The following is a 26474-nucleotide window of genomic DNA, read 5'->3' on the forward strand; positions in this document are numbered from 1 at the left end:
AAGAAAAGGAAAAGGGTGTGGGAGCAAGCTGAGGAAGGAGACTGATGAAATGAAGAAGGGATGTACATCCCAGTGGCCAAATTCAGAATGGTAAAGTTCCATATCTGAGAGATACTGGAGTACCAGAGGCAGGAAGTGTCAAGACAACCAGACAGTAAAACATTGGCATTTTATTAAGAAACATCTTTTATTTTTAAAACAATTGTACAAAAATTGTAAATATATATATATATATCTGTATATGTATACATACACACTCAGAATCAAACTCTATTTCAATACCATCCTAAATAGAAAAGAGGAAAATATTTAGGTTTTCCTAAAAGTGTCTTGTATATAAAACTGTCAGACAACTTGGAAAATTGAGGGCACTTGGAGAAATGATTTGTGGGGGGAGGCACACTGGGGAATGGGGAATAGAAAGCTGGTGAAAAAGGCAAAGCTGAGGGAGATTCTGTTACTGTCTGTAACAAAGCAAGATCCCTGAAGCAGAGAGGGCAGCATGGCCATAGGTCACAACCTACATTAATTCTCAGAAACACCCTCCAGAACACGGCCAGGGTGGAAGGGATGGGGACAGGGGCCTGGAGGGGGAAGGGCAGAGAGAGACAGGAACTCCCACACAGAATGGAAATGACCAAGTAATTCCGTTCCCCCTGTGTGGAAAAACCTCATTGTGGTAAGTGCAATGGGGTCAGAGAGGCAGGGGATGTGAGGTGGAGATTTGGGGTCACAATTTCCTGACAATAACACGATGGCTATTACACAGTCTAGAAATGTCACCAGCACCTCCATCCCTTTTAGCCCTGTGACGCTCAGAAAAGACAGCACCTGGGATTCAAAGCTACTCACAGTCTCTCTTGCTGGTGGTCCCTGGGTAGAATGTAAGGTGTGCATTCAGAGAATTCATGAAATGAATAAGAATCTGGGGCATTTAGCCATCATGTGTGACAGAAAGCAGCATAGAGGGCATTAAATCTCCACATTCACCTCACCCTAATTTCTGCTTCCAGCCTTTCTAGGTTGGGCATGCAAAATAAAGCATAAGGCAGATGTCCAAAGAAATCACAAAAGAAACATCTTCATTTAGAATGCATTTTCTGGGAGAATTAACTGTGTCCCAGGCATCATCTGACCTAAAGACAAAGATCACTGTGGGAACAGTGATGGGAACTCCCAACGTGGTCACAAGAGTAAGGAAGGAGAAGCACAGAAAGTCATTTCCCTTTTTTCTGGCTCTGCTTTGGAGAGTCAAAAGCCTGGGCTGGATAATAGTCACAGTGAGAAGAGATGCCTCGTCCATCCTACTGAATTAGGGAGTCCTATCTACAATGTTTGATGCCACTGTAAAACACCCAGCACCCACAGCACCAGTCAAACCGCATGCAAAGCAAAGCCTTTAGAAGCCCAGTACCAGTTCATTCTGGATACTCGCTTCGCAGCCTTCTTCATGCCTGCCCAAAGAGCCCTCTTCACAAAGAAACCCAAACCAAGAAATGAATGGTCTCTGTTCTCTCCCTCCTGCCTTTGCAATAATCTAAGGAGAAAAAAATACTTCTTACAGATCCCTTAACTCTTTCATTCTACATAGTTTTTCCTCAGAGTTGAACCCTGAGGAAAAGAGAAAACGTGGAAAAGGTACGTGTCTGTGTTTATACATACGTGCATGCCTGCCTGTGTGTACATGTACATACACACATACACATACATAAACACAACGCACCAATAAAACATCTGAGTCACACAATTGACAGCCCTATGAAGAATTCAGTTCTTTTAAAGCAAAATAAAGAAAACAAGGAATTTTATGTCACAGATTCCTGGCATTACTGAATTGAGAGGAAGCATTATTTAAAGCTATAGTAAGTGGAGGGGTGGAAGAAGTGAGACATAAAAACAAACACAGATGTGTGTGTGTGTGTGTGTGTGTGTGTGTGTGTGTATTATGTACATAATATCTTGAAACTAGTTCTTACAATGGAGAAGCCCCCACAGGCACAGTGATGGGAAGGGGCTACAAATTCATACCTCACTTTCCTTAACGTTGGGAAGGAAGGAATTCCCATTTCTTCCTTTTTGAGGAAAGAATAAGAAATCATACTTAGACTAAAATGCAAACATAAGCCTGGGGGTTCCTAAGAGTAATACTGACATTTATGAAGCAGCTTTTATTTTAAGAGAGACAACCCCTGGGGCCCCAAATTTCCTTCTCATTAGTACCAACTCTCTAACCATGTGCCTGGGGAATAGGAGCTGCCACCTAACCCTCAGTGGCTGTTCTGCCAATAAGCCCTCTCTGACCCTCTAAAGCCAGATTGGGTAAGGAAGAGCTGCCGTGTGGTTCCCTAGAGTTGGGGCAATTACCCACCCCAGCAAATCCCAAGAAGATACACAGAACTATGCTAATTACTATCATTTAACATCAAACAACTCTCAAACCACCCTGATCTGAACAACTGTCATATAGCCAAAGACCAAGCTCCTACCTCCCTTCTCCTGAGCACCGAACTCTCTATTCCAAAGGAATGAAGATGACAGGGTATGCTAGTCCACTCTTCCACCAACAAGCCTTTAATATGCCTTTGTAACCACCAAAAATATCCCTACAACCCACCTCCATGATCTGTGAAGAACTGACATTCAAGAAATGGGCAGAGGAGAAGAGATTGGGGGAAGAAATCAGGAGTAACTGGTATCAATGTGCCAATCAAAATGGGAAGGAGGAAGAGGGAGTTCTGGGTGCACAGAAAGAAACATGCAAATGCTAGACAAAGAAGAGAAAGTAGGACAAACCTGTATCACCCAGATCATGCCTAGAAGCCGAGGTTCTTTGGCCTAAAGAGCTTCTGTGGATTTAAAAAAATGCATTCAAGTCAACACATGAAGAGAGAATAGAAAACAAAAATCCCCTGAAATCGACTTTGTTCAGCTTTCTTCCTCTCTCTCTCTCTCCCTCCCTCTCTCTCTCTCTCTCTCTCTCTCTCTCTCTCTCTCTCACACACACACACACACCCCTCCCCAAAGGAAAGCTGAAAAAAAAATAAGTACCCCAAGTGGAACCAAGAGGATATAGGGCCTGAGTCTCCTTCCCAGGCTGGGGAAAGCATCTAAGAGCCACCCTGCTCCATGAAGGTCACAATGAAGGCTGAGGAAGCCATGAGCTGAGACCAACTTCTAAAACTGATTAAATGAATATACAGCAATAAAGCTAAATCCAATTGTTAAATTTGTTTTTGAAGTTCTGTTTTCAATCTATTCTAAGCCCAAACTGATCTCGAAACTCTGGAAAACTGCTTCAAACTGCTTGGTTAATCAAAGTAAATGGAGCCATGTTAACTGTCAATTTTTTTTTCCAAATTAAAAATGCATGTTTTCCTCATGATCACTAATTAAGACAACCATATTCTAAACAGTCATTTGAGTGTTTACTAGGCTCATCTCTCCCTGGGTTTCTTCTCTTGCTTTGCAACAAAAGAAGAAAGGCAACAAGGCTAGAGGGAGGGGGGCCCTCTCTGAAATACAACCCTAACCCACCCCTGCATTCCCCTTCTCCCTTGTTCCTTTATAAACATTTTTTTTTTCCTGGAAAACAAACTCTACACTGGCACATATGAAAAATGAAGGAAGAAAACACTTCAAATGGCACGTGTGTTTTGTTTTTTAAGTAGTCCTTGATAAAAGTCTTTGGTTCTTCCTCAGTTTACAACACTGATAATTCTGATTTAGTCACCAACAAATGTTAACATTCACTGAAGCCAGAATGCCACTTTACCAAGTGCTGGAGGGGAAGGCAGACAGGAAGGAGAGAAATAATTAGGCAAATTTACTCATCCTAATCTCGATGAACACAGAACAATGAAACACTCTCAGTCGTACCTTTGATATTTTGCATCTATGAGTGGATGAATCTACACACCAGGGAAAGGCACAGGTAGATCAAGAATGTGCTTAAAAAACTGAGTGTTCTAGGCTGAATACCAAGTACAAAAAAAGGCTGAATCCTTAGCCCTGAGTGGACTCTCCAGACACCCTCCCAGCTCCTGCTGCACTTTCCCACTGAGGTCAGACATACCCCATACGTGAGTCCTGCCAGGCTGCCCAGGCTCCCGTATCACTTGGGCCACTCTGCCTAAGTACTAGAAACCCTGGCTGTCAAAACCTCTGCTATGACACAAAACAGCTTCAAGTTTGGTCAGGCAATTGCCTAACAGTTGTTTTCAGTGCAGGCAAATCAGGGCAGCTAAGATCAACACGATATTCTGAATACAGGGTATCTTTTCTTCTCCAAATCTCATCTAGCAAGCAGGTACACGATTTAGTCCAAGGCAAATTTCAGATTACGTGCTGGTAATATGATTAAGGAGCCTGGGTGTATAGGGGAGTTATCATAACAAATACAGAACTCTGGGGATTTAAACTTAGGGATCTATTTATAAAAGCAAACCTAAACCTTTATGTTTGAAACAAATTTTGTGAGCTGAGACATTTGGTGCCCATTCTTTGGGTCTCAGCAGACATCTCCCTCCAATTTATGTTTTAATTTTCCAGCTGTGTGAAGAGATCTCCTGAGCCCACAGGGCCGTGACCTATTGTTGTTTTCTTTTTTAAATATTCTTGGCATTTCTTAATATTCTTATGGGGTTTTTTTGTGTAAAGGAAGATGTGGGGTAGAGGCCTGAACGTTAGGATGCCACAGTTTCCATGGCAACATCAGCATGCGGTTCCATAGTCCCTGCTGACCCTGTCACTTCTGTCCCCTTCCCTTCCATCTCTTCTTCTGTGACCACCAAGGCGTCCACCTCAGCCACCTCCTCCACCATGGGGATCTCAGTTCCATCTGGCTGCTGCTGGGACATGGCCTCCAGCTGCAGACGATACTGCTCCGCCTCCTGCTCTTTCCTTAGAAGCTGATGTCGGTATTCCTGGGCCCTGCGATTGGCCTCCTGCAGCTGCTGCTGGAGCAGTTCTCTCTCTGTGTCTTCCTGTAAAAGTTAGAGGCCATTTGCGTCTGCCCGCCTCCCCAGTGGCTCGTGAGCATCTCCAACCAGATGTTCCATTGGTGTTTCGCACTCAACAGATCCAGAAGAGATCACATTCTCTTTCTCCCAGACCCTCCCCTCTTCTAGCACACACTGGCTTCTTATTCTCACTCACCCGCCCACAAACCTAATCTGATGTCCAATCTTGTCCTTCTATGCTCATACCATCCATCATGGACATGCCTTTCTCTACACTCACACCAGCTGCTGGGATGATTGTTAGGCCTACTGCTTGGCCCCTTACTGTGCCATCTATCCTCCGCTTAGCTGCCAAGGTGGTCTTCCTAAAGCTGCTGTCTGAGCACATCAGCTTCCTACTCAATCTGAGCTCCAGGGGGTCACGCTGCCCTCAGGAAGACTGCTATCCAGCTCTACAAGCCCACTTGTGGCTCTTCCCAACCCGAAGCCTCTGCCCTGCCTGTCTCCAGAAACATCTCTCCTCCTCACCTTACTGGCCCCTTCTCTCTTCCACCAATGCTAAGAGCATTACCTTGGCTTCATCCAAGCTGTCTGTCACTTCTTCTCTTCTTTGTTTCTTGGCCACTGGCAGCTCCCCAGTTGCTTCTTCCTCTTCTGTTTCCTCTTCAATAATGGTCTCCTCTGCAACCTGACCAGCAGGTACAGTTAGAACTATAAGCCAAGGGACACCAAGGGGAGGAAGTGAATACACAATAAAAAATATAGGTCTTGTTTTCTGTGGGTTTGGGGATTCTCTACTCAAAGAAATCAACACTGAGAAGTTTAATTTGATACCCTTTTATTATATACACTCTCTGGGTTCCCCAGGGAGGATTATGGAAAAATTTCAAAGCTCTTAAGGGAGCAGGAGTACACAGTCAAAATGACTGAAGTGTTGAAGACAGTCCCAAGCTTGGAGCTCGGCACACTGTGTGGTGAACAACCAAGAACAAAGAATTCATTTTCCTCCTTGTATAGGCTGATGTGGAGGTTTGGGAAATGGACAGGTATATTTGCTAATGGGATTAATGGAGATGTAGTGAAATAGCAGGAGCCATCTAAAGAAGACCTAAGGCAACAAAACTTTAGGAGACTACAGTGAATCTTTACTTGTCTGTGTTAACAGAAATGAGCTGTGGCAGCATCATCTACAGCAGATTTTTGGTATTTTGGCTTCAGTCTATTTATTTGCCCCATTAAATTTAACTTAGGTTGATTTTACAACTAATTTGTATTCTTTGAGTTTACTTCAAGGGACAGTGAATCTGAGCCTGCTCCCACTAGAGATCCACCTTAAAAGGAACTTAAAATCTGCTGGAGGTAATCTATAAACGTGGACAATTCACAAAAGCAAATTTGATGCGTGAATCGCAATTCTTATCCCAAAGCATGCTCCTGTTAAGAGTAAGCTAGGGATATGGATGGGGCCTAGACCTGTGATTTCAATCCAACAGGGAACTTTCAGGTGAGGAAACTCTCCCAATTCAAGCTGGCACTTTCTCTGTCAGAGAGAGGTGCCCAGGGCACTTAAAGGTTAAATGACTGGCCCCAGGGTCTCAAACCAGGAGTTCTCCTAGGGGAGAACGTGATCCCACAGATTCCTGATTGAAGGCTAGTTCTGTAGCCACTACACCAGGCTTTCAGAAGCAAGCTACATATACATAATGCCAATCATCTCAACACCAGCATATTCTACATATAGATAAAAATCCTAATGAATCTAGCCTCTTACCCCAATTAAATCAACATTCACCCACTCAACAATTTCAGTCATCAAGCACCAAATAAGCCTTGAAAAGAATCTGGTAACAAAACTGTATAGGTGAGCTTGCCATCAATAATTTCCTAAATAGGCCTGAGAAGACCTAATTGTACTGTAAATAAAGTTTTTATTCCTTTTTACATTTTTCTTCTCAATACAGACACAAACTTTTTTTTTCAATGAATGTGAGGAAGGGAAAAGTCTCACATAGCATCATGCAAATGAGAAAGCATGGGATTCTGAACAGAAGTTATAGCTTTGGTCAACAACCGAGTCATAATGGTAGAGAAAAAGGTGAGTACATCCATTCTCTTCTCACCTCGAGGCATTTTTAGAAGGAGTGAAGGAAGCTGAGACACCCTGACTTCATTTTTATGCCAATCTTTGCAGTCTCCTCCAACCTCTACCAGTCCATCCTCATCCTAACTTCCTTTTATATTCAAGAGTTTAATTTCTGTTCCGTCTTTTAGTGGACTACCATCCAAATTGGGCAGCTTACCTTGTTGTCCATCTTGCATAGTCACAATGAATGGGTGGCCAATACCACCAGGGGGAATTGTAGTCTGGAGGTTCCCCAGGGGAACTCCATCTGTCACTATGGTGATGACCCTTTGGCCTCCACTCCCCACCACTTGTTGGATTGCTGAGTCAACAGAATTTGCATCTATGATTTCTTCTGAATTGGCTAGAAGTAAAAGAGGAATAAAAAGTTGTTCTTTTTTTCAATCCCAGCACTTTTAAAACAAGAATATAGCTCTAAGTCTCCTTGAAACAATAATATTCAAAAATCAGATGAAACCTGGAAATCCTGTTAAACTGAACAATTCATGAGCAAGTCACAAGATCCTGGTAACAAAAATAAGGAGAGAACAACACTGGCTCATCTGAAAAGCAGCATTTCCTTTTTTTTTTTTTTAAAGCAATTGGGGTTAAGTAACTTGCTCAAGGTTACACGACCAGTTATTTCTGGGTGTGGTGCTAAGTGTCTGAGCCCGAATTCGATCCCCAGGTCGTCCCGACTCTTATTCGCTGTGCTACCTGGCCACCCCAAAAAGCAGCATTTCTAAGTGAGACTGACAAACATGCTAATGCTGAATGAGCTAAGCAATGCACCCCATGTCTAAAGGTTTGTTCTTTTAAAGTAAGTTGGTCTGATGACATAGTTTTTCAATTTCCTCAACTGTTGTCATTTTGCACATAGGATGTATTTAACAAATGTATACTGGTGCAAGTGTATGTGCAAGGAATTGTGCCAGGCACTAAGGACTTAAGGGGAAAAAATCTCAGGAAACCATTGCCAGTCCTCAAGATGCTTACTGGGGTGATCAGGGAGAATAAGAGACTGGCAGACCCAGGGAAGACTGAGAAGGGAAATATTACTGAGGGGTGGGGGGAATCAGAGGTAGGCTTTTGTAGCATGTGACCTAAGCATTGAAGACCCAGGCTCTGACAGGTGCAGAGAAGGAGGGAATACATTCCAGACCTGGGATGGGAGAACTGTATGAATACAGAGAGATAGGAGATAAAACTGTCAAGTTCAGGGAATAGGTTAGTTAGCAGGCCACACTATTTGGACTGAATATATTTTAGTACTTATATAGGAAAATTAGGGGCTGGCATAAGCACAGTCCCTCCTCTGTAGAGGACTAATGGGAGAGAGACATACACACAAGGGGGTTGGGGGTAGGGAGAGATGGAGGGAGAGGAAGAGAGATGGAAAGGGGGGAGAGAGGGAGAGAGGAGACAGAGAGAGAGACGGAAGGAGAGAGAAAGACAGAGAAACAGAGAGAGAGATATCACAATCGCTTGCAAGAGAGCTTTTCACCAAGCTGAGCCTTACATATGAGTTCTGGGGACTCAGTCCCTTCTCTTCACTCCCAAGGCCACCACCCTCAGACTTTAATCACTTCTCCCTTGGACTGCTGAAATAGCCTCCTAACCGCTCTCCCTGATTCTGTTCTCTAAGTGTAGCTATGATAAAGATGCAGACTTGCCAAAATAATCTTTATAAGACACTGGTCTGATCATGTCACCTTGCTATTCGAAAACTACAATAGCTGAAGGATAAGAAACTGACTCTTCAACCTGACAATGAAGGCCTTTCATATTGACTTTAACTTCCCCTTCCAGCCTTATCTGCTATCACTACCATCCTTCATGCACCAGCCACGCTAGACAAATAACTAACTGCTACCCAAGCCTCCCGGCCCGTATCCTGCCTTCCCACATTTCTGCAAGACTTCCGTTATACCTGGAATGCAATTCCTCTCCATTTCTGCCTCTCCAACTCCTCTTTCTTCTTGGAGAACTCAGTCATGAAGCCTTTTCTCCCTAGTCACTAGTGTCCCTCCCTCCAATGCCCCCAGGTTTATGTTTCTGCATGTACCTCGCAGGTCCCTGGTGAGACAGAAGCTTCTAGAAGGCAGGGACTTACATATGCCACCTCAATCATCTCCACCAAGCACAAGGCCTTGCAGAGTAGACTTAATACAGGCTTACTGAACTGAATAAGAACAGAATAACATTATCATCATCACTATTCAAGTGTTAATGATGGAGACAAATTAGAACTATTGCTTTTATGTGTGAACTACAAGAAAGATTCCCTGCGGGGATTCTTGAAATATTCCTGGAGGATTCCTTTCCATCTCCAAACAGGCACCCAGGTATGGGGAGCTGCCTTTTCCCTTCCAACACAGCTCAATGACTTGAAGGCTTTGGGGCTCTACATCTATCTACATCACCCGCCACCATATAAAAAACATCCGAGAAAATAAAAACCAGACAACTTTGAGTACACAGGCCATGGCAAAGAGACAGGTAATGTTCCTATCTATTTGGTACAATACAGCTCAGCTGACTATTCAGACTGAAGAGTATCAGAGTCAAAACATGCCATACAATATCTCTGAAAGATCATCTAATACAAATTAAAACACTTCATTCAATGTGAAGCAACTGAAGTCCCAGCAGACACACCAAGGTTGCAAGGATACAAAAGAATGACTCACATTCCCTGATACTATTCAGCTGACTGATTACATCATTAGCAACTTTTCTTTCTGATGTTCAAAGAATCCACATTACCTTTTTTAGAGCAGCCTGTAATTAAGCACAATTCTTTTTCATTTCATGCAAATTAAATCTGAAAAAATAAAAAGGACTTTCACTAGCCATATGCTCCCTCACTTACCTGTGGCTCTGTGGGAGTTGGAAAGGGGAGCTGATGCCTCAGCCAGAGCAGCCAGGGTGGCCAGTACTGAGGTGGTAGAATTGGAGAACTGTACTGCTGAAGTGTGGGAATCACCTATTGGGGAGGAAAAGGCAGATGAGGTCCAGCAGATTCGGGGTAATCTGAGATGAACTAAAACACAATAATGGACTTAATCTTTCCTGCCAATCAATACAAACGTGTATCAGATTTAAATAAATTTATGTAAGGTCAAAAACAAATCCCTTCCCTGAAATCGGGGTAAATGAACAAGGTGGGTCCATGAGCAAGTGAGACTCCCCCTCTGGCTCCCTCCACAAGTTGGTTCCTATGTCGCTGCTGTTGCATCAGTAGCTGGCAGGGCCAGAGCATCCCCCACCTTCCACTCTGCAGCAGGAGCATTGCCGCCACCAGTGACTACACACACACACAGCTCCCCTTATCACAAGCTGCCATAGTGCTGGCTGAACACGTCCTACTCAGACCTCTCACTCATCACCATATGGGCAGTTATGATCGAGTGGAAAGAACAGTGAATTCAGAATCAGAACATCTGGGTTTTAGTCATGTCTCTCCTTCTTACTGGATGTGTGATCTTAGACAAGTCATTTAACTTGTCTATTTTCTTATTTAAAAAAATTCAAACTACTTCATCAAAAAGCTGTTGTGAGAATGAAAGAAGAACATAAGGGCTTCGCAACTGTAAGCAATTATTATCATTATTACACCATTATCACTACTACTGTGAGCAAGAAGAAGCTAGGTGGGGAAGCAGGGGAAACTAGAATCTCCATACACAAAAATCCTGAAAGTTTTTAAAACCTGGATCAATGTGTACCCTGCAATACATGCAAATAGACTTTTTTTTTTTGCTTTTTGGAAGGCAAATGGGGTTAAGCAAGACTTGCCCAAAGTCACACAGCTAGTAATTGTCAAGTGTCTGAGGCCGGATTTGAACTCGGGTCCTCCTGACTCCAGGGCCGGTGCTCTATTCACTGCGCCACCTAGCTGTCCCAGCAAATATACACTTGCTGTTAACACTTGTCTAGTTCAATTATGTATTGGCTTAGTGCTTTAACTTTGTCATATGACTATCCTATCCTATTCAACATTATTAAAGAGACCATAATCTCCTGGAAAGAAGGCTTCTTATATGCAGGTATACCTTATTCTATGTACTGTGTTCCCAACCCAGCTTTGTTCAAATTAAAATTTTATGAAATGAACCACATTTTAATGTTGCATTAAAATTTCTAAAATAATCTTTCTTCTTTGCTGGCTGGCCTTCAATTGACAGTGATTCCTAACACTCTGGCTTCATGACTAACTGCAGCCCTAGCCTCCCAGTCAAGGTATTTATGATCTGTGACTCTTAAATTTAACCAATTTCTAGAAGTGTATTTTTTCATGATGCTCTATATCCTTTAATAATGTAAAGAACTTAGTTTTCTCATCTGTTAGATTGCTAAGCTTTTTTTTGTTGTTGTTGTTGATAGCATTAGTTGTCATACCCTTCTGTCGCAACTTCTGACTAAAATACTGGTCCTCTTCTGAAAACTATACAATTTTGATCACATTAAAAAAATTAAAACATTTTTGTACAAACTAAATCAAAACAAATGAAATTAGAAGAAAAATTGAGAAAAAAAATCTTCCAGCAAATTTTTCTGATGAAATTCTTCTATCTAATACAATACAATGAACTGATTCAAATTTACAAGAAAAAGAGATGTTCCTCAACAATCAAAGGAAGACTATGGATAAAAGCATCCATAGTTCAAAGGAAGAAACCCAAGCAATCAAAAAACATACGAAAAAATGCTCCAAATAAGTAATAACTACAGAAATGTGAATTAAAGCAACTCTAAGGCTCCACCTCACACCTATCAGATTAAGATGGCAAAAGAAGAACATAAGAGTTGTTGGAGGGCCTACAGGGCAACAAGCATGTTAATAACTGCTGCTGGAGTTAGGAACTGGTCCAGCTTGTCTGAAAGTGAGTGGAAACTGTTTCAAGTCACTAAACTGCGCATATGCACCCTTCGATCCAGCTACACCACTACAAGGTCTACACCCTAAAGAGGTCATAGAAGCCAAGCAAGGGGATATTCTCCTATTGGGCAATGGCCGAACAAGTTATGATCTATGAATGGAAAAGCTTCTTCTGCCATAAGAAATCAGAGAAAACTGGGAAGACTTCTATGAATTAATGCAGAGCTACAAAGAGCTAAGTGAGCAAAACTCAGGGGGACAATTTGTATAACAAATTGTTACAAATACAATAAATATATAAAATAACATTATGGACAAAAACAACTTGGAAGGCTTTAGAACTCTGACCAATACAGCGATAAACCACGAACCCTGAAGACTAAAGATGAAGCAGGCCACTGTAGCGGCAACCACACTGGCATCCCCAGGTTCTTAGACCTGCTTTACTAGGAGACAGCTGTTTAAGGAGAACAATCTTTCTAAATTACATTCATTAGTTCAGGGGAAAAGTCAGCACCCTGAACTTCGGAGAAAATACAAATCAACGGACAGGGCTTTGACTGCCTCAATCAACTATGCACTTTACATCCATCCCTGGATGAAGGGAGCCTTTACATCTGAGCAGTTGGGGAGCTCTGAACATATGGCCACTCAGAATCTCAACCAGAGAATCACAAGATCCTTCTCATAAGCGAGCCCCTATAGCAAAATACCCACTCAGAGTATATACATTTGCTTCTCAGAGCCAGAAGGCATCACAACTCTGTGACTCAGTGCCTAATCAGAAATTAGCAAAAGGTGTGAAAGCCTTCATACAAGCAAGCCTCCCTTAATGGGCTCCACCAGAGGTCTATTAATGGGCAGGGAAGATCTTATATGCCATTAACATTACAGTCCAGATCCTATACTTGACTATATGCCGCCATGGGGGGGAGGAGAGGGAGGGGGACAAAATATGAAACTCAAGGAATTGAATCCTGTAAACTAAAAGGAAACAAACAAATTAATTAAAAAAAAAGTTGAAAGAAAAAAAAACATTACAGTCACTAACCTCCTGTTTGAGAAGTGATAAGCTTAAACTGCAAAACATATGTATGCAGGGTGCCCCCCAAAGTCTCAGGGCAGTTCTTAACTTTTAACAGCTTAAAAATAATATGCTATTATTAATATTAATTAATGAAAATAAACAAGCTATTAAAGCTTTAAATGGCACTAAGACTTTTGGGACACACTGTATTTTTGTTCTCTCTCTTTTTTGGGAGGGAGGACAGTTGGGGTTAAGTGACTTGTCCAAGGTCACACAGCTAGGTTTTTGTGTGTGTGTGTGTGTGTTAAGTGTTGGAGGCTGGATTTGAACTCAGGTCCTCCTGACTCCAAGGCCAGTGCTCTACTCACTGCGCCACCTAGCCGCCCTGACACACTGTATTTTTGACATGGCCAATGAATTAAAGGAAATGGATCCATATGGACAAAAATATTTTTAACAGGTTTTTGTTGTTGTTACAGAAAAGAAATGGACACTAAGGGAATGCCCTTACTTTAAAGATGGCTGAACATATGATAATATAAACGCAGCTGGGTGGTACAAAGGATAGATCATTGATTTTGGTGTCACAAGACCAGATTAAAAACCTACCTCAAAGCTTATAAGGTCCCTCCAAAAAAAGAGAAAAAGCAAAAACCCCACAACTTTTGGGGTGGCTAGGTGGTGCAGCGAATAGAGCACCAGCCCTACAGTCAGGAGGACTGAGTTCAAATCTGGCCTCAGACACTTAACACTTACTAGCCATGTTACTTTGGGCAAGTCACTTAACCCCAACTGCCCAGCCTTCCCCCTCCAAAAAGAAAAAAAAAAAGCTTACAAGGTATGTCACCCTGGACAAGTCACTTAACCTCTATATGCCTCAGTTTCCTAATCTATAAAAAATGTGGATAAGAGCATTAGCCCCCAAAGTTTTGTTGAGAATTAATGTGTGTAAAGCGCTCTTTAAACCCTGAAGAGCTGTCTAGATGCTGGCTGTTTCTATAATCCCTCTACAAGTGCAATATAACATTACTGAGCCATGAGAAAGTATGAAAGAACAGTTTCAGAGAAGCCTAAGGAGATTCGTATGAACTGAGATCCAGAGGAATGTATATGACAACAACACTGTAAAAAGAAATAACTAAAAGGCCTGACCAATGAATGCCCAGTTATACCTCCAGAGAACCAAGGATGAGCTTTCTTTTGGGGCCCAGACAATGCCGGAATCTGTTCTGTTTGGCCACACAGGCTCTGTCGTTCTTTTCTCTTTCAGAAGAGGGGAGGGGTGGGGTAGGTGGGAGCGCAGGAAGAGTGGAACTGGGTAGCCAAAAAGAAAGAAAAAGAAAAGTGGGTCACTCAAACACTTTCTTAAAATACACAGAAGAGAACAAAAGGCCAGCAAGAATGACAGACAAGTAAGGATGTTTTGCAAGTTACATGCGAATTTAACAGGTATTTAAAAAGAAAAGTATGTTGCACATAAAAGAAATTCAGTTTGGTGCGCAGTCTTTTTCTGTTCTACTGTGTCAGTCAATTAACATTTATTAAGTGCTTACTATGTGCCAGTATATGGAAATGTTCATTTCTAGAGTTCAGAATATTTTCAAAAAGAAAATTATTTTTAAAAATGTAACTAATTGCTTGGGGGCAGCTAGGTGGCACAGTGAATGCAGCAAAAGCCCTGGAGTCAGGAGGACCTGAGTTCAAATCTGACCTCAGATACTTGACACACTTACTAGATGTGTGACCTTGACCAAGTCACTTAACCCCAATTGTCAAAATGTATGTCAAAAAAAAATATATATGTATATAAATAAAAACTATTGTTAAATTTAAGGTTTGTAAGGATCTTTACCAATAGCATCTCATTTGGTCCTTACAATAACCCTGAGAGGCAGGTGCTATTATGCCCATTTTAGAGCACAGGAAACTGAGGACGACAGAGGTTAAGTGACTTGCCCAGGATCTCATATATAATAAATGTCTGAGGCAATATTTGAGTTGGGTCTTCTTGACTCAAGGTCCAGCACTCTGAGCACTGTATTCCAAAGAAAAGAAACTGCTCAGGAAGCCAAATGGCTGGAGTTGATAGGACTGTCTGACCTCCAGGAGGGGAGTTATCTGGACTTACTTCCTGCAGGGCAGGATCCAACTATTATTCATCCCCTAATGCACTTTCTTGGTTGGTGGTTACCAGCCATAGCAAAACCTAATGGAACACCTTACGTCCTTGTCCCAGTTGAGGAAAACATGCAACCTTTTATCTTTACGGTCCTTGTAAAGATAGCATGCATGTGAAAAATTAGCTTGGTGGACTCAGTTCATCAGAACTCTGCTTTGCTAAGCCCTGTGACTAGAGTCTTATGTACGAGTCTTCATTACTTTTGAATGATTCTGTACTTGGTTCAGACAATCATTCACCCAATTTCCTACACACACACACACACACACACACACACACACACACACAGACGCCGCGGTCTCTGACACTTAAAACCAGTAATACCTAACAAAGTATGGGACACATGAGACTTCTCCCAGAAGCATCTGGGATGAGGCAGTAGATCTTCTCCTCATCGACATCACTTCCTTGTTCCCGGAGGGCAAAACTCAACATTAAAAAACATCACAAAGCATGTTGGGGAACTGAATTATTTGTTGATAATTTGAAGTGTATGATCAAAAGTCCCAGGCCAGGTTTAATGGGAGGCTTGGGATAAAGGAAACTAACAGTCACCAACTAGCCAATCTCAGTGTTAGTGATAATGAGAGCAGATCCCAGAGTAATTACTGTAAATCCAAAGGCAACAAGCTGCCTCCATTTTAAGCTTGATGGAATACCATGCCTTAGCTGGCAATAGGCATTTAAGCTACTCTCTGTTCTCTATATTTATGGAAGGCAACAGAAGCAATGACAAGTCAAAACATCAGAGTATCCAAAAAAAATCTCAAGTTTTAGAATGCATTATGTTAAAGGACAGCAAATTTGTCTACTGTTAATTTTAAAAATTAATTTGAACTTTGACTGATGGTTAGGGGTTACATGGCCTCAAGTATACAAGGACTAAACTCTAGAAGTTTTAAACTACTGCAGATAATTCACATATGGATCACTGAAAACTCTGGAAAGACTTGGACTCTGCAATCTCAAACACCAAAATGATATATATTCTAATATAAATTCAACTGTTTCTTAGAAAAAGGAACACTTTGAAGTAATAGACACTGAAAAACCTCAAAGTGGAAAAGAAAACCCATCGGACGAATAGCCTACACTGAATTTTTTCTACTTCTTTTCTCTTCCTCTTCTCTACACGTATTAAACAACAGGAAGATCAGCAAACTATAGGGAATTGCTGGGTAAATTGCTTCAGGTGTAACCGACCATAGTAAAGACATCACTTCAATTATAGATCGGCTATAGCACATAGCCATGAGGACTTGCATATTTGTCCCAAACACTGCAATCTATGTGATTCTGGCTCATGAGAATGGAGGCCACAGTTGACTGCAGGACAAGCCAGTTCAGTATCAGAAACATATCCACTCCTCAAAGGTTTCGATGCCAAATAATGGAACTTTATTTAAAGGATATTCAAAGTTATGTCCTTGAACGGGGCCTATAAGCATTGTTTTCGTGTCTGTGCACCATTAAAAACAACTGTTTTTTAAAATTATCTATTTGAAGCAAAAGGTGGCTTATGGCTTATAAAGGGAAAAGCAATACTGTCCCCTAGTGGTCACACCAGAGAAAATATTAAGAGGCAATTACACCATTTATAGAGAACAATTTTTCCCCTTTAAACAGCAGTTCTGTATTCATTCTCTAATGTTCAGAAAACCGCATCAGAATTATGAATCTTCCTTTTAACTTTGCATTAAAGATTTAAAAAATTTGAAAATCAAGTCAGATAAAGTTAATGGAACAAAGAAGAGAAACCTCAAATCCCTTTAAGACAAATAATTGTAAAGACAACTGATAAATAAACTTGCTAAAGCACTGGTCTGCAAAAACTACAGACTTCATCTCTAAGCAGCCTGAGAGAACACACTCTTAATTAGTTATTTAACTCACTTAACTATTTTGGCAACTCCAGGGTTACAACTGGACTTAAAACTTTTAATCAATTCCTCTTTTTCTATAATCGCTACACCTTCAGAACATGTATATTTGATTATTTTTCTTGTTACCACCTGACAAACACTTCACTACTTGGGAGAGAAACATGGTGCTTAACATACTATATACAGCTCTTCAGTAGCAAACTTTATTTTTAATTAGAAAAAGTGCCCAAATATATTCACAGAAGCATAAATTTAGAATTACAAGCGACCACAGAGATTAATTTGTCCAATTTTACATAAGGCAAATGAAACCCAAAGGTTAAATAAATTTCCCAAAGTCACACAGGGAGTCAGTGACTCAGGGTGAATGTGAACGCAGGTCCTGGCTCCCAATACAGCGCGCCTTTCGCTGTGCCACACCGCTTTTACTCTCTGCGCCACTTTCCCCAGGGGCAGAAATACAAACGTAACCTACTGAGAAATCGCTTCCTATTTATCCAATTTACAGAGATGATGAAGATGGCACCAGCTTATAACTCCCCCTTCCGTGCCAGGCACTGTGCTACGAATTGTACCAGCCATCTCTCATTTGATCCTCACAACAACCCCATGAGATAGGCGCTCTTATTATCCCCACGTTAAAACCGAGGAAACAAGCAGGCAGAGGTGAAGTGACTTGCCCAGGGTCACAGTATCTGAGGCTGTATTTGAACTCAGGTCTTCCTGAGTCCAGGTGAAGCTCTCTGGGCAATGTGGCACCATCTGCTGCTTCTCTAGTATAAAGGAAAACATGCTGGCATCCTATGAACTTTCCATACAGAAATCTGGTTCCTGCTTGTTAGCCAATTACCTGTAGTGGTTTTGGTGCTGGTTGAAGAAACAAGGCTGGCCAGGTTAACAACTTCTCCAGACGTGAAGATGAAGGGAGCAGCCATTGTCACTGTGCTGGCCACCGGATTGGCTCTCTCGGGATTGGCATTCACCTGGTTCTGCATGGCCTCCTACCAGAGAAGGCACGACTTTTCAGAGTCAGAATGCTTACTGTAGCCTTAGATAGTTACTCAACAGCTCCCTTGACAACATTCTACCATCTAGAACCAGTCCCAGTACAAATGTCCCAGGGAGCTCAGTGTTCACATTAGGGCTGTTGGTTTTTTTCTCAGACAAAAGAAACAGATACATCAGGTTACTTTCCCAAGGTTAGGTCTTAGAAAAACAAAGAACTATCATGTTCAAAAACTCTGAAGATAGGCAAACCACTTAACTTTGTTGTTTCTTACCTTCCCTAATGAAGGGGCTAGACTAGTTAACCTCTACTATGTCTTCTGGCCCAGAATTTATATGCTGGGTATGCTAATGTCTCCATAAAGTCAGGAATCACCTCCTGAGTTTGAAACAATGTACTCCACTATTCCTAGGAAGAAATGCGAAAGTATGTACCTGTCCAGCAAATGACTCCCACGGTTGGAACCTGACCTTCTGAAATCTAGTTTCCATAGCTGAAGCAAAGATGGCCTCCCTTTAGATTCTGTTATTATCAGAAGCAGTTTTCCATAAACATGTTCAGGGCTAAAAAAAATCCCTGTTACATAAGGAAGTTTAAATAGGGAACTGAGAGTTGAACTGGGCAACAAGTCTGGAGGGAACAACTTATGGGGAAAACAGACATAAAAGGAACAAAAAGTTGCATCTATTTCTCACGTACAGTCAACTTAATTACCTACACATTAGCCTTCCTTGTGATCCCAAGCATGATATTGGGACAGTCTCCCTTAGCAACTAACAGACATCCAGAAAACATGTAAAGATTTGCTGCAGTCAAATGTAACTGGAAAGGCAAACCTCTTGGAAGGAACCAACACAATAGATTTCAAAACCAAATAAATATAAATTATTTGTTGACTTCCCACACCATTATTCTCTTTGAAAATAAAAACTGAATTGATTACAGCATGTGCTATGGACACCTCCCCCCTTATTAAAGGGATTTTTTTTTAAGTGTTATTTTGAAAAGGTTGGGAAAATTCAATTCTGAATCCGTTTGTATAATAAATTTCTGCTTGTCTGACTAGCCTCTAGGGAAATGACAGCTAAGTGCCAGAGCCACACACCTGGAGAATGACTAGGATTTCTGGGTTGTTCTTCTCCAGAGCTATGTCAAAGGCAGATTTATCAAACTTGCTGAAGGCATGGACATCAGCTCCATACTTGATCAGCAGTTCCACCACATCACGATGATGGTGTTCTGTGGCCCAATGTAACGCAGTCATTTTCAGCATGTCCTTGGCATTCACATCTGCACCATTCTGCCACAAAAAAACACATTTTCACTCTGATGACAGATACAGGGCAGCAGGTATGAGTTCCCACCACAAAGTTTGAAGGATTACTGGAGAAATATACATATTCCAATTTGGATCATGCTTAAGTACCTTAGAAGGAAAGCACCTCCAAATTCTCTCTCTCTCTCAATGCTAATAAATATGCTACACAGACTGGGGACAGGCCCTTTCAAGGAGAGTACTGAGGAAGTGGAACAGACAGAGAAGCAATATTTCTCAGTAAGACAAAAAGAACATGCATCTGTCTCACTGTATGCATAATGAAATCTAAGTGCTTGAAGAACCAGGGACCACCTGCTTCTTATTCAATATTTTAAGAGTATGAGGAGGCCGACTCCTTGGAAGCACTGCTACCCCTGAGAAAGATCAGTTCTCCTGCCTCAGGAGCCTGGCCTTTCCACCCAAGTTCTCCCTGCCCTCAGTTCCCTCCTGCCCATTCAGGCAAGTGAATCAGAGTGCTGAGTAAGCCTCTGCAGCCTGCTTTAGAGTTACAGTAATGGTTCTCATTTGAATAGGACTCAACCCAAATATATCTTGCTTTACCCGGACGAGCAGTTCCACGATATGTGCGTGTCCATCTGCTGCAGCCATATGCAAGGGAGTTCTGTCTACTTTAGTCCTGGCATCCCTGCTAACCCCTGCTCTCAGGAGCACTTCCGCTGTGGAATAATGACCGTACTGGGCTGCCAGGTGGAGAGGTGATGTTCCAAGCTGTGGAGAAATAACACCCATTGAATGTGTGCACATCCTGGACTGAGGCCATGGACAACACATAAACACAGGAACTGTGATCCCAGTGACCAGCTTACAACCTGGATGAGAAGTCAGCTGTAAAGACCTGGAAATCTCTTCCATCATTTTCTCAGCAGCCCATCAGTAAATGTGATAAACTAATACATTGCCAGCTAATTACCCAAGTATGTTTTAAGTGAAACAGTAAAACCAGTCAGCCCTTCTCTGCAGAGGTAGAGGATTATTGATATGGACATCACAAATACTATCAGATCCGACTGATATGTTAGTTAAATTGGAACTGTTTCTTGTTTTTCTTTTATTCCTTGTTAATGTCTTGCTGGGGAAGGGCTATATTCAGAAATGAAGGTGGTTAAACAAAAGAGATTAGTCAGATAAAAAAAAAACAAATAAAAAATTGAACCACCAGGTAGAATAAAATCCAGGAAGAACTGACCATTGTGCAGTGTTTGAAAGGAGATGAGGAATATGAATTGGTAAAAGAATTAGAAGAGAGAAATGGGGACTAGCAAGTTACATGCAAAAGTCCTATAATGCATCTTTAATAGAAATAACTTTGTGTAAAGTAGTGGACCTGTGGATACAACACAAAATGGGGTTAATGGGTCTACAAGCATGGGCAGGAGTGTGCAGCAGAATGGTATTGGTGATGACCTGTCAATGGCAAAACCCCAATTATTTCTCATCTACAGCCAGATCCTACTTGAATTATCAATACTCGGCTCTGAAATGTAGCAGAGGCTGCTCCTCAAAGTCTAGTGCTGGCTATTTTAAGCTCCTTTAGCTCACTCTCAGCATTTCACATTTTCATTCTCCTGGTGCTATGCATAACTGGGTTTCATTCACATTGCTCTTTCCCAGATCTATTTACAGAAGTGTTCACTTCACAGGTTTTCTTTTTGTTCATCCTCTCTCACGCAAGAGCAGCTGGCCCTAAGGCTATGAAATACGCTTCTTCACCAACCAGTTAAAACCAAGAAAGTCTGAGGAACCTCAAGCTCAAAAATATTATATAACCTGGATCTCTGCTCCCCAAACTGACTTTTAAGTCTCAGGACATTACAGTTTTCTCTTTGACGGTTAAAAGATTTGACAAAGGAAATTGAAAAGGCTAGAAAATTCCTATCAACCAGAATACAATGTTGAAAAGAGCACCAAGAGGTTTATTGTTTTAAGAAATCATTCTCACTGTACTGATTCTGTTGATATCAGAAAATTACAGATGCTTCCAACCCAAGTACCGTTGTTCAGTCATTTTAGTGTTTCAGTCGTGTCTTACTCTTCACTACCCCATTTAGCGTTTTCTTGGCAAAGATACTGGCATAGATTGCCATTTCCTTCTCCAGCTTATCTGATGAGGAAACTGAGGCAAACAGTGTTAAGTGACTTGCTCAGGGTCACACAGCTAGTAGGTATGTCCTCACATATTTGAATTCAGGTATTCCTGACTACAGACCCAGTGCTCTATCCACCATGCCATCTAGCTGCCCTGCTAGTAAACCCAAATATTTACCCAAGAGAAAATTAAACCTTTAGAAGACACACTCAAAAAATATTTCAGAAACATACATATTCCAACTACCACCAATATATCCATAAGATCCAATGTGAAAAATTGGAGTAAAAAATAGCACACTAATCATGTCTTCAAGGTGTAACAAAAGGCACAAAACCTGGCACAGTGAGAATAAAGCCCCCCAAAAGGGTCTCCAGGTAGGAAGAGTCCGCTGAAATACTGCTTCCTCCTCTCTGAGTCACAGATCACCACAAACACAGAATGCAGGCCACACTCTGTCTTTGTCCCGCTCACTCCCCATGGATATCCTCAGGATTCAGCAATTGCCTTATCCTGTGTTGTTTCATGCTGAAGGGCCAAATGGGTGCAAGAGGCAGGGGTTATGGGCAGCAGATTTTGGCTGAACATAAAATAAAACTTCCTAACAACTACTGCTGTCCAAAAACAGAATGAACAGTCTTGGTAGGTGGTGAGTTATCCCATCACTAGGGGTCTTGACTCTGTCTCATGTAAGGGTTGGACTTCTGGGGTCTCTTTCCATGCTAGGATTCATTCCTTTCCTTACTTCCCTTGATGGTAAACAGTCTCTGCTTCAGGTAGCTTAGAAAGATGTTCTCTCCCTTAAACTTACCCAATCTGTAGTAAAAGGGGCACCGTTGGCCATCAAAGTCCTCACTTCATCATCTTGTCCTTCTCTTGCTGCTTCTAGCAACCTCTTTCCCAGATCCACCAAAGACATCTTTATGCATAGGAACAAGTATTTTCAGGAAGCTGTAACCCCCAAAACAATAGTGTTAATGAAAATGCTTTCTAAAAGACTCTTGACTGACCTATTAGCAATTACCTTCTGATTTCTATCTTATGGGACACAAGTAATGAGTTCTCTAGTTGATGCACAAATCCTAACCAACAATCCTTCAAAAAAATGCTCTGGGAAATACAAAGCACTACAAAGAAATTACTCCAAGTCCATTTTTTTTGTCCTGAGTGTCAGTTAATAAAGCAGCATGCCACCGCTGTGAAATGAACTCTGTGCCAAACATTATTTCAGGAAACACAATACAAAGTATTGTGCACATTATACAGGGTGTCCCAAAAGTCTTAGTGCAGTCCTAGGCTTTAATAATTTAAAACTGCACTAAGTCTTTAGGGACACCCGTATACAGAGCATCTCCAGAGGGCATGGAGGATGCATGACTGTAAAAACCTCCTATTACAAACCACTGCTTGATGAAATTAAGGAGCTCATGTTAGAAACCAGTATTTTATGAACACTGGAGGGCCCTGGGATCAGAGTGAAGCACAATGAAATAGCACCAACGGTTTCTAAATCAAACCAATTTAATCTGGGTCCCTCTCTTCAAGCACAGGACTAGACAAGGCGAGTACTGATCTCTATCTTAGACCAGGACTCAATTTCTCCATTTACATAATAAGATTATCGTGACCCCTATCTTCCAAGGATATTTTAATTCTCAAAAGGGAATAAATCGGATAAATAAAAAAAATCAACTTTCTTTAGGACAGCAGTACCCCCAATTTACAGATCAAGAAACTAAGTCTAAGAGAGGCTAAGTGGCACTGCCATTGTCTAACTGGAGGACAAAGTGTTCCGACCCAGGTCCCCCAGGGTCCAAATGTTGCACTTTCCCTGCTGCTGCCTCCCTAATGGCACAAAGGAGGCTTTGCTTAGTGTTTTTGCCTACTAGTTAAAAATCAAATGCAGCTTTTCAAGTGTCTGCCCGTCAAAACCTCCATTTAACTACTCAAGCTACGACTACGCTACAAGCTGCACACACCTTGCCCCCTACAGTAACTGCTCCCCGGACTAGGGGGAATGAACCAGCCCTCCATCGGTCTGTGCTGGGAGGGGGCAGCTACAGAGAGTAAACAGGAATTACTCCAAAGCACGGGCACAAGGGCCCCGCATCCCAGCACATCTGGAAAAAGAAAACCCCACCAGGCCAGGTCTGGGCGTGGTCTGATCGAGAGTCTTCATGATCCCGCCTTCTGCCAGGGGCGGGGGCGACCCCACCCGATCATCTCAAGGGCAGAGGCCGGGCAGGGGCTGGCCGGGACCTAGCACGGTCTCACTACGCCCGGATAGCTCTAATCCCCCAACCCTAAGGACAGAAACGAATGGTACTTGTAAGATGACAGCGCTTTAGGGGCGGCTGCGTGGTGCGGCGAATGGCGCACCGGCCCTGGAGACAGGAGTTCAAATGCGGCCTCAGACACTTGGGCCTAGCAATGTGTGACCTTGGGCAAGTCACTTAAACCCAACTGCCGTGCCCTTCCCCCCTCCAAAAAAAAAGAGAGCACTTCGTCAGGTGATGTCTCCCTCACGGCTACACTGGGCTGACCCCCACACCACGGAATCTGCAGGATGCATGAAATGAAGTGGGACGGCGCCGCGTGGCCGCAGAGGATCTGGGCACCAGCACGCTCTTAAATAAAAGATGCCCTGGGGGAGACGAGGGTCTGGGCAGGGGCGCCGAGAGGGGGTCGAACGAGCCCCCGCGACCCCGGTGCAGGGAGGACGGGTCCTAGCCCCGGGGACGCCGCGACCCTCCCCCCCATCCCGTGCCTGAGCCAGGGGCCGACGCCTCGCGATCGCGGGGCGCACACGTGGGGCGCCCTGGCGGCCTCGCCGGCGCCCCCCGCGGCCGAGCCTGGGCACCGGCCCCGGTGCTCCCCGCCCTCTCCCAGACCCCTCCCCTTCCTCCCGACTCCATCTCCTTCCTCCGGGCCCCCTCCTAGGGCTCCCCCCGCCGCTCCGGCTCCCGCGGCCGCGCTCAAGCCCTCGGCTTCCCGGGCCGCGCAGGAGGAGGCGGGAGGGGGCCGCGGGTCGCCCCCCCAGCCCAGCTCCCTTCCCCACCCCTCCCTGGGAACTTACCGCTGCGTGGGGGGCGCCGCCGGCTCCGCTCCCTCCGCGCCCGCCAGTTTGGTGCCCTTTTTCCCCGAGTCGGACGCCCCGTCGGCTGTAGCTACTTTTTTAGGCTTTTTCATGAATGCATATGGGGGGGCCTTTAACCCCCCCTCGTGGAGAAATGGAGACAAAATGGCGGACCCGGAAGTTCTTGGGCCGCCTAGGATTACCTCCGGCGGAGGAATCCTTCGTGGGAAACGATTAAAGACATCCCCGTCCCCGCCGAAGAGAGGGTCGCGGGGCCTCGGAGGCTCATTCTCCGAGTCCCGGTGCCTACTGAGGGCGACAGACATTTCCTGAAGTCGGGGTGAATGGGACTATTTTAGCGCTGCGGAGTTTTACGGCAAAGTCCCGGCAAGAGGCGGGGCCTGGCCGGGTTTTTTTTTTTTTTTTTTTTTTGGCGCCAAGAACGGGAGAAAACCGTGAGGAGAAACTCCTCCAGGGCCGCGGTCGCCAAGTGGGGGTCTCAGCCCCGGGGCCCCACGGAACCGCGGTTCTGAGGTCTCAGCCTCTGGACAGGGCGTGGGTTCGAGGGACGTTTGTGACGCTGGGGTCACGCGGTCGCGTCCGCGGCCCTCGGAGGTCATTCCCGCTCCTTCCACTCGGAGCACGCAAGAACGTGCCCTTGACCCCATGAGTGGAAATGATTGCTTTTTTTTCCCCGAGGCGTTAATACGAAAGGCGACTAGCTTTTATTAATCACCTGCTGTGTGCGCGCTGGAGACATTTCCTGCCCGCCTGCAGCTTCCATTCTAATGGGGGAGGGGAGAAGGGGGGGGGAGAATTAAGTACGTTTGACGGCCTCCCAGAGGGCCGACCAGGGGCAGGCGGGGTGAAGGATTCCGGGGTCCAGCAAATTTATTTATCCGACTTAGGGTGATTTTTTTCCCTCACAAGATACGATTCTTGAGAAGTCCCAGCAGCCTTAAGTGTCCGATTACGTTATCACAGCGCGCATGTGGGGGGTTTCAGGCCTCCTCGGACGTGGCATTGATACCATTGTGCGCTCCTTAAGCCCCCACGCCTTGTCTTGAATGCCCCAAGTGGAGGGAATCATCTTAACCTTTGGTCATCAAAAACGTGCATCTTCCCATTGGGAAGTGATTTCCCTTTGAATTCCTGGAGCTCCTTTGTGGTGCCTTCAGGGAGCTTAATGAACTGTGACTTGAATTCTAGCTTTCTTGCTCTAACCAAATTGTACATTTGTTGCGGTTTACTTCAGCTCCTTTCCCTTCTCTTTCCGAAGTGTCCTGATGACACTTACCACTTCATAGTAATACCTGCCAAATGATGGTCACCTTGAGATGAAGTGGATGGGGGAGGGGCAAGTCGGACACAAGAGCTGAGGGGTCTGGTAAGAGCTTGGTGTAGTAGATGTCACTCAAAAGCTTTGTGACGTCCCTTGTCTGGGCTCCTTTCCTTATCTGTAAAATAGGGGATCACATGGGATGATCCCTTTTGCTCTACATCTAATTAGAAGCCTTTGCACCTAAGCCTTGCAGGTGATGGGAAATGGGAGAGATTCGGAACAAACCGGCACACGAAATTGAAGCAAACCAAATTAATTTTTTTTTCGATTTTTGGAGGGGGGAAGGCAGAGCAATTGGGGTTAAGTGACTTGCCCAAGGTCACATGACTAGTTAGTGTTAAGTGCCTGAGCTCTAATTTGAACTAAGGTCCTCCTAACTCCAGGGCCGGTGCTCTATTCACTGCGACACCTAGCCACCCCCCCACCCCCATTACTTCTCTAAACTAGACTTTTCATCATTTCCCTCATCATATGCTTGAACCATCACCTTTTTTAGTGAAAGGGTGTTTATTTTAACCACCCACCCAAAGAGATAAGGCTAAAATGAATGAAACCCTACAACTAGGAAACAAAA

The 26474-nt window shown here is 43.5% G+C and overlaps 1 protein-coding gene across 1 annotated transcript; it reads right to left on the minus strand.

The window, feature by feature from the left end:
• Positions 1-150: 150 nt before the first annotated feature.
• GABPB2 (GA binding protein transcription factor subunit beta 2) lies at positions 151-24907 on the minus strand. Its single transcript, XM_069090071.1, has 9 exons — positions 24559-24907; positions 22294-22433; positions 19937-20104; positions 19163-19357; positions 17902-18052; positions 9953-10066; positions 7259-7444; positions 5530-5669; positions 151-4982 (listed from the first exon to the last, which is right to left on the minus strand). The coding sequence occupies exons 2-9, from the start codon at positions 22399-22401 to the stop codon at positions 4683-4685; spliced, it is 1362 nt and encodes a 453-aa protein (XP_068946172.1). The 5' UTR covers positions 22402-22433; positions 24559-24907; the 3' UTR covers positions 151-4682.
• Positions 24908-26474: the final 1567 nt, after the last annotated feature.

The sequence above is a fragment of the Petaurus breviceps genome, unplaced genomic scaffold, assembly GCF_028583685.1.
Source record: "Petaurus breviceps papuanus isolate PSGF00001 unplaced genomic scaffold, PetGlider_PUasm1.0 186, whole genome shotgun sequence".
NCBI classification, from domain to species: Eukaryota; Metazoa; Chordata; class Mammalia; order Diprotodontia; family Petauridae; genus Petaurus; species Petaurus breviceps.